The following is a 13,292-nucleotide window of genomic DNA, read 5'->3' on the forward strand; positions in this document are numbered from 1 at the left end:
CTTTGTGTTCACTTCAAACAAGTGCTCACTGAGCTTTCCTGAATGCAGAACATTTTGTTCCTTTGAAACAGCCTTTGTTTCTAATAGTTTAGAGAGCAACTCAAAGACAGCACAGCAACAACCATGCAACAACAACCCTGCAGTGTTGTTTGCAACTTTCAGCTACTATTGCCCGTTTATAATCCAGAAGAAAAGGGTGAGATACAATTAATAAATAAAATTTAAAAAGAGCCCTCGACCTTTTCTCACTTTCTTTCCACTTCTCCCTTTTCTGACCACTGCTAGACACACTTCAACACACTACTGATCACACTGTTTCCTCCACCTCCTTTCCATCCCTCTGTCCCTCTGAGGCAAAGCCAGCTAGACAGACTGGAAGATGGCAGCCACTGGAGAGGCTAATTCAGGATGTCCTGGTAAATAGGCTAAGAAAAATCAAGTTGAGATCTTCTAACTTGTTTTGTTCCTCTGACTTCAGAGCACTTGCTCACCACAGACCTCAAACAATTTTTTTTGGAGGTTGGCAGTGACCTCTTGAGTATTTTATCAAAGAAGCCCCTGCATTCAGCCTCGTCTAGTTCTGCTCTTTCTCCTGCCTCTCACCTTTTAATGGTGAGATTTTTACACTCCATTGAACACATTTGGTCAGCCACTGCCACGCAGCCAAAGAACTTTTCCCAGCTCCATCTCAAGCCCAGAAGCAACCACACCAACCACAGGAGGAGATCTTCACTCTCTCAGCTGCCACTTGGAATCCAACCCTTGTGTCTGCAGGCAACGTACCTCGATGTTCCACACGCAGGAGGAGTGGTACAAAGCAGAGTACACCTTGCCCACTTTCTTTGGGTCTTTGACATCCCACACATAGAGGCTGTGGTCATTGTACACACAGGACAGCCACTGGTTGGTGGGATCAAAGGTCAAGGCAATGGTGTCCGGATACTTCGCATCAGCTGTGCCAGAGAACAGACGACTGCACAAAGAGAGAATAAAAACCTGATTAATTTGCACTCTCTCGGAGCCAGAGGATGGAGGTGAAATGTAAGAGCTCTGGTTCTCCACTAGCAAGGTGGACAATACGCTGTGGCATATACAGGCAGAGAGAATAGGTGGCTGGGAAGACCTGTCTCTTGAACAAAGTCCCAAAAGAAGCATGAAAATCCCATGGCAAAAGCCATTCTCCTTGCCCTGCATCCAGGAGTCCCACAGCAGACAGGCAACTGACCTTCCCTGACACTTCATCATCATCATTTACCCCTGCAGAACCAGGCTGTAAAATCCAAGGTAAATCTCAAAGCAAAGGGGAGACAGGATCCTCTTTTGGGGGGCACTCTATTTAGTTTACTGATTGCAGGAACTGCTGCACCCCAGAGACAGGAGCACATCAGCACAAGGGACAAAGGGATGATTCATTTCAGTGGCCACTTGACACGTTTCCCTTCCACACCCATCCCACACACAGGTCACCTTGGTGCTGCTTGCAGTGCTCATGAGATAGGCAACTGCAGAGGGATCCAGTTCTTTCTAGACAGGCAAGATGGAAAGTCTAAAAGAAATTCTGCAGACCAAGGAAACATCTTCTTCCCCCAAGCTAGATCAAGATCACCCCATGTGAACCCTGTATCTCCTCTACAAGAGTCCTCTGTTGAGTACTGCTACCATGAAAATAAAGAAGGAGCTGTTCTCTTGTCCTGAGGTGAACACAGCCACCCCACAATCCTGCTGATGGTGTCAAATGAGGCAATTACAGCCAGACTGCCAGAATGCTGAGAGCAGGGAATTGAAAAGGACTGGTGGAGATGCAGGGATGAGGGCCACAGTGCATGTAACACACCAGAAAACTGGAGCCCTGTTTCTGCAACTGCAAAGCTTTGAGGGCTAAAAGAGCACAGCCCAGACCCCATCAAAAAATCAACTCATTGATACAGCTGTGGGCAGCTCACTGTGGGCAGCTGGCATCCCACAGAGAGGCTCCAGCATGCATGGGAATATAAGTCCTGTGCTTTCAAGATTCTTTGGAAGTAACAAGAACAACAAAAAATGTTAACATTGTAATAAGCTCTACAAATGCACACTAAAAAATCACATGAATATTTCTATGTGACTGAGGGAGAGCAGCAGAGTATTCTTAAAGGGTCTTGTATACATTCTCTTGACTTTAGCACTACCAGAAGCTGGTTACACTTTTTACTGAGAGTTCCTTCTCAATCTCCCTTACTGGAATATCACTGTCTCCCACTGATCCTCTGATCCACTCCCACTGCAGTTCCCAGCCCATGGCACTGAGTGCCACATCCAGGCTCTTTTGAAATATCTCCAGGGATGCAGAATCCACCCCTTCCCTGGGCAGCCCATTCCAATGTCTGATCACCCTCTCCATAAAGAAATTCTTTCTAATGTCCAACCTAAACCTCCCCTGGCACAACTTGAGACCTCTTGTGCCCTCTTGTCTTGCTGAGAGTTGCCTGGGAAAAGAGCCCAACCCCCCCTGGCTCCAACCTCCTTTCAGGGAGTTGGAGAGAGTGATGAGGTCTCCCCTGAGCCTCCTCTTCTCCAGCCTCAACACCCCCAGCTCCCTCAGCCCTTCCTCACAGGACTTGTGCTGGATCCCTTCCCAGCCTCCTTGCTCTTCTCTGGACCTGCTCCAGCACCTCAATCTCCTTCCTGAGCTGTGGGGCCCAGAACTGGACACAGGACTCAAGCTGTGGCCTCCCCAGGGCTGAGCACAGGGGCAGAATCCCTTCCCTGGACCTGCTGGCCACGCTGTTCCTGAGCCAGCCCAGGATGCCATTGGCCTTCTTGGCCACCTGGGCACACTGCTGGCTCATGTTCAGCTTCCTGGCAATCCAGACTCCCAGGTCCCTTTCTGCCTGGCTGCTCTCAGCCACTCTGTCCCCAGCCTGTAGCACTGCATGGGGTTGTTGTGGCCAGCAAGGTTGTTGTGTAGCCCAGCAAGCAGCTTTGGGCATGCAAGGCAAAGCAGCAACAACTCGGGGAGCTCTGCACCCGGCTGCCAATTTTCATCCCTAAAAAGACCACAGTGGAGATGGCAAAGATCTGGAGAGCAGTTCTAACCCCAAGAAGCCTCCCTTGCTCCCTTCTACCCCCCTGCACAGTACCTGGCCTCGGTCACACTGGCGATGTCTGTCCCCAGGAAGTGTGGCTTTGGCAGAGTGGTGACAAAGTGGAGGTTCAGGGGGTTAAAAATCCGCACGGTGCCATCGGCGCAGCCACAGAAGATGAAGTCGTGATTCACTGAGATGCAGTTGGCCACAGTGGTCTGAGGAGGACACAGCACACAAGGAGGCAAGTGAGCAAGGTACTCTCACCTCAGTGGTCACCAGACACACAAGGAGAACAGCAAACTGACAGACAAAGGAGTCATGGTCAAAAGAGCTGAAGTGAAGCCCTGGGAGAGTAAGGAAAAGCCTAAAAATCCAATTTTTTCTTCCTGAGGAGCTTCCCAGCCAAGGTCCACTGCAGATTCCAAGTGGTTAAAGAAAAATCTGAGTTCCTCTGTCACCTACTGAGGTGACAGGTCAGCAGAGCTACATATTTGCTCCAGGTGAGTCCTGCTCTGAACAGGTTTTTTGTTCCTCTGTGATATTCAGCACCCCTGGCAGACAGGCAGCACCTCACCCTGTACTAGCAAGCCAATACATTACCTGTCACAAGTGGGTAAGAAAAAATGGATTTTCTTCCCCCTCCCACTGTACAAATGGCAGAAAAAGGTACAAAATGGAGTGTGGTGATAAGGGGATGAGTTCAATGCAAAACTTTTTTCCAACTTACTGTGAAGCTGTCTGTATTCTGAGCGAGAGTGAAAGGCAGATTTTAGAGAGGAAAGGAGAGAAAAGAAGAGGCATTTCACTTGAGTGAAAGCATGGAAAGATCTTCCCCTTGAAAAATAAACTTTCTTTTTTCAAGTAGGTATCTTATATTCAATTGAAAGGAAAATAAGCATGATCAAATTCTTAACTTTGGGCCAATCTGGTGATTTAGAGCACACAAACCAACTACTACTTCAGAAACCTTCAGTTGAGATTTCACAAGCCAAGTAAGACACTACAGAATGGATAGAAATCAGAGTCCTTCTAAAACTCCTACTAGCCCAGGCCAAGCCAGGAGGGACAACACTGGAATAAGCATGAAAGAGTTTCAATGATTAATAAAATTCCTTTGCCAAGGAGAAGTGCTATTTTTGTCTGGATTTTCAGAGTAAATCACAAAGTGGCAGAGACCAAATAACTTTCACTGCTGGTGATCAGCTTGTGCTCCCTGAGTGGACATTTTATTTGTTGTTCCTACTCTGCTTCAGCAAGCACAAATAGTTCAGAACAGGAGGACACAAAACTCACCCTCAGCTCTACCCACTTGTCTAGCAGCCTTTTTTCATTGAATTCACAGAGCAGGCCTGAGGATGTGATACAGAAGGTGCTGTCAGCTTTTTTACCCCTTCCACATGCTACATCTGCAAAGAAGTTGTTCCTCAGTTCTCCAAGCAATCCTGAGCGACCCAGCAAGGGGACTGTGGCATTGACCTACCAATAAAAAACAGTTTATTTAAAAAAAACAAAAAAACAGTACACAGCAAGGTAGTACAGAGAGACATTTTTTACAACATCAAGCCTTGAGTGCTGAAGTATTTTAAAGAGAGCTACAGGCAGATGTAGTGACAAATTTTACTTGCTGCAGACCCCACTGGTTGTATAAGTGCATTGGGACCATCAGTATTAGCATGTCAGTGGAAGAGAATGTTACTTGTGTCACCAAACTGTGCATCCAAACCTATGACCCAGAGATAGAAACCAATCACTGGAAGAACAACACTTCCAGGGGCAATTTGTGTTTTATACCAAATGCCAAAGCAAGGTTCAAGCATGAAGCAGGAACATCTTTTTCTGAGCATGCAGAAAAATCATGTGGATTCTATCCCCAGAGAAGAATAGAACAGCTAAAAGTTTTAGACACTTTAGTTGGGTCTTCAGAATAACACTCATTTGAGATGCTCAGACAAACATCAAGCACCTTGCCCCACCTCTGTGCTCCAAGCTGTTCAATAACAGCAGCTCTTTCCTAGTTTTGTCCTGCCTTTTGGTAGATGTGACTCTTAAAGAACAAGCATGCTGCTATCCAACACCATGAACCCCACCTCAGTGCAGGATAAGCTTTGGTGTCTTTTGGTGCCACCAGCCCATGGGGAGACTGACACTTGAGAGCCAGAGGTGGAAGGCTATGCTTGAATCCCAGCACAATCAAAATGCTCCCAGTTCCACAGTTCACTGGGGTAAAAATCCACCCTTCTGTAAGATGGAAATGCCTGTTCACAGCTTGGTCTTGAGGCACTTTCTCTCACCTTGGAGGTTTTGCTGTCATCCAGGTACCAGAACTTGATGTGTCGATTCCCAGCAGTGACAAAGTAACTGCAGTCCTCTGAGAAGGACACTGCTGTCACTTTACTTGAGACTTTGTTGGCTGCCACCACGATGTTTTTCTGGAAACATAATTGTTTAGATATCTTAATTTCTTTGCTCAGAAGCAAAAGAAACTCATTTCAATTACGGGCACGTATCCAGTACAAATGCTGCAGCAGGGAAAAGACAAGGCCCAAACCATTCCTCACTCATCCCTGAATGGAACCTCCCTGCATCAGCACTAGCAGGGAGCACTGATTTGGCAGACAGCACAGGTCACATTTGCATTCAATTCTATTTCCACATTGATTGGGATCTAGAAGAAATCAGCAGGCATTACTGCCTGCAGGAGCTGGCTGTCTGAGCCATGACAAATGTTGGTTTCACAATCAGCAAGACCTCAGAGCAAACCCATTTCCCTTCCTAAACTGCAAAAACAATGTGGGGCAGCACAGAGAGGAGCTCTCCCAGCCTCCAGATATCAAGGCACTGGAGATGGGCAACAGGTATTTTTATTTTATTTTTTTTTTCCACAGGGAAAATTGTCCTGGTTCCTCCTTTATTAAAAGACCCAAACCACAAAAAGATTATGCCTGTATTGAAAGGGACAAAGCAAAATCTGTTACATCTGAAATGTGCACCTCAAACCATCAAAGAGTTGGGGAAAGGAGGAGGAACATTGCAGGGACAGAATAAAGGAATGGGCACTGCCCAAGAAGAATGGTCAGATGACAGAGTTCCCTGTCCATAATACTGGTGTTCAGTTTTCCTCCCTCTGCCTTTCCCCAGGGACCAAGTAGAAGGGAGCATAGAAAAGGTTTCCCCTCTGACTGTGGTAGATTTTCAACCATGCAGCTTCCTTTACCTTTCCCTTCAGAAGGGAGTTGGTTGCTCCCAGTTTTCCAAACACAATGCCCTCAGCACACAACCAGTGTCACACTGAGGGCCCCATCAGACATCCTGCAGGCACAACTGATGAAACTGGCAACAGAGGAATCTTGGCTGCTGCACCATGTCACCCCATGTCCCCATGGAGGACCCCCTAGCCCAGACTGGGGGAAAAGCAAGGGCAATAGCCATTAACATAATTTCTTTAAAGACAGTGCACAGAGAAAGGCTTAGAAACCCTGCAGACCTCAACATCTGGACTGTTCCTGTGGCCTTTCTTTAGGAAAGGAAGGGGACCCTGTGGATAACAGGGAGCTTCTTCTCCATCACAGTCGAGTGACCAAGCATGTCTCCTCACCAGGAAAAATAGGAAAATTAAAGCAGCTCCACAGTGGATAAAAGGGTTGTGGTTAAAAGTCCAGGAAAGTGCTTCAGAAGATCTGTTTTCACATCTTGGTCTCAGTCATTGTTGACTTTGGACAGGTAAAGTCTCTATTTTTGGCACCAAGCCTACAAAATAAAGGCTAACTGGACACCCCAATAGTTACAGTCTGAAATGTATGCTTAAAGTGCATGTTCTTTAATGCAGAAGAGTGAGATAGTCCTTACCTCACAAGCTCTCATAGACATAAATAGGATCACAGTAAAAAGAAAAAGCTGAGTAAGTGAAAGAAAACAAAGCTACTTGTACTGGGCCATGTGGTATGACCATCTTTAAGTAACTGCTTTCATTTGTGTAACTAGAAAGAAGTGAAAATCTTCTTTGGACCACTCAGTTTTCAATAGTTTTCAACAGTGCATGTTTTCAACAGTGATGTACACACATTTTATCAGTCCATATTTCAGCTGTACTACAAAAATAGCAAGGTGAAACTTCAGCTCGTGGAGGAGAGAACCAACAGTGAGATCTTAAATTACAGCACAGGAAATGGGATGAAGAGAGTAACAGGAGCTCAGGCTTAAAAGCAGTAAAAGAAGAGAAGGTTCCAGGGAGACCTTAGAGCTCCAGTACCTGAAGAGGGCCTATAAAAAAGCTGGGGAGGAACTTTTTATGAGGGTGTGTAGTGACTGGAATGGTTTTAAGTTGAAAGAGGGAAGATTCAGGTTAGACATTAGACTAACATAGTATAGACAAAGTATCACAAAGCCTAACACACTAAAAACAAACTAAAAACAAGCCAAGAGCACCCACAAAAAAATGAGAGTTTTGCTGCTGAGAGTTTTGCTTCTTCAACATCATAAATTAGTTTTTAACAAGCCTCTAAAAAAACATAAGACTGTGACAAGGTTTCAAAGTCCAGGCTTTTCTGGCTGGACAGCAAGATGCCACACGTCTTCAAGCATAAAAAATTTCCCTTCACTGAAATGACTTAAACCTTCCCTAAGGGACCCAAGTTCTCTCTCATGTCCAAACCTCTCTGTGTCTACGCACATCAAAAAACCCACCAAAACCAAACAACAACGACAAGATTCATAAAGAAAGCAGAAACACTGGATACAACTGAAATAGTTTACAGCCAGACTTAAAAATTTAGCAACACCCTGTTGTCCACCCAACCTCCTAGTGAACTTACCTTCCATGACCACACGTTGACAATCATGTCATGCTGGTACCCCACTGACACGATGTACTTGGAGCTGGGGGAAAAGGCCACACAGGCCACTCCATACTTGTGCTCCTGGAGCTCAGCCACCTGGGTTCTCTCAGCCACATCCCAGACCCTGACTGCTGGCATGTGCCCACTCTAGAGGGGACAAGAACAGACACACAGAGCAGGAAACATAACCACCAGGGTCAGTTCTGATAGAGTCAAGCACATAAATGTGTGTGGGCTTGGGAAAAGATGATGCATTCACAACAGAGGTTCCTTCAGTTCTTTAAAGCCCAGGCTGTGACTGAGCACCTCTCTGAATTTCAACAGGTATCTGAAATAATTAATCCATACTCCACTGCTTTAATCCTTTTCTTATGCTACTCACAAAACAGCCAGGTATTAGTACAACACTTTTGATCCATAGAATCATAGAATCATAGAATCATAGAATCCTAGGGGTTGGAAGGGACCTCGAAAGATCATCTAGTCCAACCCCCCCTGCCAGAGCAGGGCCCCCTAGAGTACATCGCCTAGGAACGTGTCCAGGGGGGTTTTGAATGTCTCCAGTGAAGGAGACTCCACAACCCCCCTGGGCAGCCTGTTCCAGGGCTCCGTCACCCTTACAGTAAAAAAATTTTTTCTGATATTCAACTTGAACCTCCTATGCTCCAATTTACACCCATTACCCCTTGTCCTATCACTGGTCACCACTGAGAAAAGCCTAACTCCATCTCCCTGACACTCACCCCTTACATATTTGAAAACATTGATGAGGTCACCCCTCAGTCTCCTTTTCTCCAAACTAAAGAGACCCAGCTCCCTCAGCCTTTCCTCATAAGGGAGATGTTCCACTCCCTTAATCATCTCAGTAGCTCTGCGCTGGACTCTTTCAAGCACTTCCCTGTCCTTCTTGAACTGAGGGGCCCAGAACTGGACACAATACTCCAGGTGTGGCCTCACCAATGCAGAATAGAGGGGGAGGAGAACCTCTCTCGACCTACTATCCCTCACCTTTGCAATGGGGACTTGCAATCAGTGCACAAAAAGCATCCTAATAGATCATCTCTCTGAAATCAGTGAACAGAAAGGCCCTGACACAATGGGGACAAAGATTTCAAGCCAGGTCGTGCCATACAAAACCAGGACATGGTAACTATCACACACCATTTGAGCAGTATCATTTCTGCCACAAAGGTAACACGTGGCTGCCTGAAAGAGAGAGATCAGAGAGATCTCTATCACAGAGAGAAATACTGAGGGAGCCAGAGCCTCTGGTTTTATATTTGTTCTCCAGAGAAACAAAAGGTTTCAGAAGTTCCAATTCAGTACCTCCTGTGAGACAATTCTATTCCTTTGTTATCAAACCAAAATTAACCAAGATGCACAAGATGAGCTGAAATGGTGGCCAAAAATGTGCCTGATGGGCAAATCCTCACCATTTTACATTGAAGTCTGTCAAAACAGTAGCTTGGAAGATAAGATAAGATATCCATGGCAACATGGCAAAATGGGACCTCTTCTGATCAGTTTTAAGTAATTTGATTGGGTGGGAGAGGAAAATCTGATCGGGGGAAGTCAAAGCTTCAACAGCTCGGAATTGTGCAGGTTTTTAATTGCCTTGCTTCAAAAGCCTCCCCAAGCAACTGCTTGGGGCCTGGAAAAATGCCATGGTCAGGTTTTAGTGCAGGTGCTGCAGTTCTCCCTCCTGCAAGGCAGAGCTGAGGTCTCAAGATGGCTGGCAAGATGTGACAAGGAGCTGAATCAGCTCTTCAGAGCAACTGCTGTACTTGAAAACATCCATCTGCATGTACACACGTATCTGTGTTTCACTGCATTTTGGCAGACCTTGAAAAATTTCATTTGTATTTCTTCATTTAAGAAATGTTCACCAAAAGTGAGCTCTTTGTGATCCCCGTGAATAAGAAATACAGCATCCATGGGGAGATTGAATTAAAAAAAAAAATTTAAAAAATTTAAAAATTAAAATATATATATTTTATATATTTATATAAAAATATATTTTTATATTTACTTATATATATTTAATATATATTTAATATATTTATATATAATATAATATTTATATATTTATAATTAATTATAAATATATTTATTTATCATTTATATATTTATAATTTATATATTTATAATATATAATATATTTATATATTATATATAAATATATTTATATATAAATATATATTTAATATATATTATATATAAATATATAAAATATATAATTATATTTATATTATATATATAATATAAATATATTTATATAAATATATATATATAAATATATATATAAATATATATATATTATATATATAAATATATTTATATATAATATATATTATATATTATATTATATTATATTATATTATATTATATTATATTATATTATATTATATTATATATAATATATATGTTATATATATAAATATAATATATATAAATATAAATATATATAAATATATAATATATAAAATTTATGTCTATAAATATATATTCAATATATATAATATATATTTTATATATAATATATATTTTATATGTATAATATATTAAATATATATTTGTATATTTAATATATAAATATATTAATTTTATATATTTATATATAATATGTATCATATATATTTAATATATTTATATATTTATATATTTTTATATAAGTAAATCTAAAATATATATGAATATAAATATGTATAAATATAAATATATTTTATTTTTATATTTATACATTATATATTTATCTATTTATATATTTATTTCTATATTTACATATTTTTACTTTTCTATATTTATATATTTTTACTTTTATATATATATATATATATATATATAATTTTTTCCCTGGATATTAGATAAATAAGACATGTAATATGTATGGTAGCCAAGGACTGACCTCCATCCTCTCCCTCCTGAAAAGGCAGAAAACGAAGGTGTTCAGGTCTTATCAGGCAGAAGGAGCATGAGGCTGCTCAAAGGGCGTCGGACAAAATGAACTCGGGAAACGTTTCACTGTGGGCCAGAGGCTGACTCAGGGGAGACTTCTGACACCAGCAGGGGACACTGCTATGCTAAGGAAAACCTCCAGTGTCAGACACGTGGGAGGATACTGGAAAAGTTTTACAACAGGGCGAGAGGAGACATGTTTTGCAACAAGGCCAAAAAAAGCTTCCAAGTATAACTGGAGAGGCTTTTTTGGAATGTTTGGGGTGGGTTTTTTTGTTGTTGTGGTGGTGGCTTTTTTATATAAATCTGAACTTGCCATTTATCCCAATGAAATTTCAAACTGAAAAAGTTTGTGTTGTTAGAAAGAAAAATACCCTGTATCACTCTTCTTACCCCACATGAAAAGAATAGAGCAACCAGAAAGAAACAAAGACAGCAGAATCATCAGAACTGAACAGCACAGAGAAAAAAAAATACATGTATAAATATTATACATGTAATTATAAATTATAAATATTTATAATTTTAATTATTATAATTAGTAAATTAATAAATAAATATTTATTAAATATTATAATTTTAATATTATAATTTTAATATTTATTTATAATTATAATATAGATATTATAATTTTAATTAAAAGAGGGGTTTTATTGCATTATGGCTTCTAGAGTGTTAGGAGGCACAAACCAAATCACAGCTTTAAACCTTGTGCTTTCATTAAAACAAAAACCAACAACAATCTCTGCTGCTGTGATGGAAAATCAGTGCGTATTTTCTCTGTGTCAAGGTGGCCTCCATCCCAAAACACTCTGGTTTCTGCAGGATTCAGGAGCCACCCAGTGAGGTGACAGCTGCCATCAGGGTGGCTGCAGGAGGCAGCTCTGGGGTGAAGAGCCTCCAGCTTGACAGCTCCAACACAGAGCTGGGAAATCCTTCTGTTCTCTGGGTGAGAGGCTCAGGAGGGGACCTGTTTCACACATGTTCCTTCTCCAAGCCTGATGGAGGCACAGGGACAAGGAGTAAATGACCCATTAATCCCACAGAAGAATAAGCTGAACCCAACCCTAAAGGGGACAGTCAATATTTCTGTCAGTTTCCAACATGCAGCAATTCCACAGCCTGTGTCTTGAATTTCTAATGCAGAGCAGAGACACAGTGCACTCATCCTTGTTCTCCCCCTTGGGCATGTTTGGAAAGAGGAAGCAATCATCACCCCCAGCCAAACATCCAATGCCAAACCACAGGCACCAACATCTGCTGCCACCATTCCTAAAGCTCCATTCCACAGGCACATTTCACTTTTTCCACAACACTGTTACTGGCTTTAGTTACTTCCTTAAATCCTAAAGGGACAACACGAAATTCAGATGAAGTTTAAGGACTATCCAAGTACTCTTCATTGATTCTAGCACCAGAGCCATGCTGTGTGTCCTTCCTCATATATTCATCCTACCTTCAGACCACACATGCCACCCCAAAAGATCTGTCCCCTAAGCTGATGAGAGACAACACACTGAAAAAATGCCAGGAGGAGCACCCAAAGCCAACCACAACCTAGTAGGGTCCACTGAGAGGCAACTCTGAAATAGATTTATCTGTCTCAAAGCAGCTCACTGACTGGTTAAGATGGGATCATAGAACCATAGAATCATAGAATGGGCTGGGTTGGAAGGGAGCTCAGAGATCATCAAGTCCAACCCTTGATCCACTCCCGCTGCAGTTCCCAGCCCATGGCACTGAGTGCCACATCCAGGCTCTTCTGAAATATCTCCAGGGATGGAGAATCCACCCCTTCCCTGGGCAGCCCATTCCAGTGTCTGATCACCCTCTCCATAAAGAAATTCTTTCTAATGTCCAACCTAAACCTCCCCTGGCACAACTTGAGACCTCTTGTGCCCTCTTGTCTTGCTGAGAGTTGCCTGGGAAAAGAGCCCAACCCCCCCCTGGCTCCAACCTCCTTTCAGGGAGTTGTAGAGAGTGATGAGGTCTCCCCTGAGCCTCCTCTTCTCCAGCCTCAACACCCCCAGCAGCTGCATTTACCAACACACAGTATTAAACTACAAGGGGTTACATATTTAATACATAGAGCTCCTTCACTAACCCTTTCCTAGTGACAGCTGCACAGAAACCCATTTTAGTTGATGCTTGCAGAAGAAAAACTACTCCTCACAGCTTTGCTGAAAATGGAGGAAACTGCAGAGACCTTCAGGATGGCCAAGATGTGCCCTCTTCTCCTCCCACTTACCTCTCCTGTAACCAAGTACTTTCCATCTGGCGAGAAAGCAAGTGCTGTAATTGTTTTCCTAAAACAGAGAAAATGACAGTGAGAAACATTTGTGATACCATTCCAATATGCCATGACTGGGAAGTAGGTTGGGATGAACTGGGAAGAAGCTGAAACCAAACAGAACATGATACAATGGTTTTGCTTTAC

At 42.5% G+C, this 13,292-nt stretch overlaps 1 protein-coding gene across 9 annotated transcripts in view; it reads right to left on the reverse strand.

Annotated features, from left to right (window-relative positions):
• The window catches only part of MAPKBP1 (mitogen-activated protein kinase binding protein 1), a 106,790-nt gene that overhangs the window by 37,427 nt on the left and 56,071 nt on the right, over positions 1-13,292 (reverse strand). For 6 of the 9 annotated variants that reach the window (XM_071744666.1, XM_071744674.1, XM_071744669.1 and 3 more), the window contains 7 exons: positions 13,104-13,161; positions 7,877-8,047; positions 5,357-5,494; positions 4,359-4,541; positions 3,793-3,810; positions 3,120-3,280; positions 784-973 (listed from right to left, as the gene is read on the reverse strand). In XM_071744666.1, coding sequence (XP_071600767.1) covers positions 784-973; positions 3,120-3,280; positions 3,793-3,810; positions 4,359-4,541; positions 5,357-5,494; positions 7,877-8,047; positions 13,104-13,161 — 919 coding nt within the window. The remainder of the gene's footprint in view (positions 1-783; positions 974-3,119; positions 3,281-3,792; positions 3,811-4,358; positions 4,542-5,356; positions 5,495-7,876; positions 8,048-13,103; positions 13,162-13,292) is intronic. The other 3 variants (XM_071744667.1, XM_071744672.1, XM_071744671.1) reach the window with 1 other exon arrangement.

This window comes from Heliangelus exortis, chromosome 5 (assembly GCF_036169615.1).
Source record: "Heliangelus exortis chromosome 5, bHelExo1.hap1, whole genome shotgun sequence".
Taxonomy (NCBI): domain Eukaryota; kingdom Metazoa; phylum Chordata; class Aves; order Apodiformes; family Trochilidae; genus Heliangelus; species Heliangelus exortis.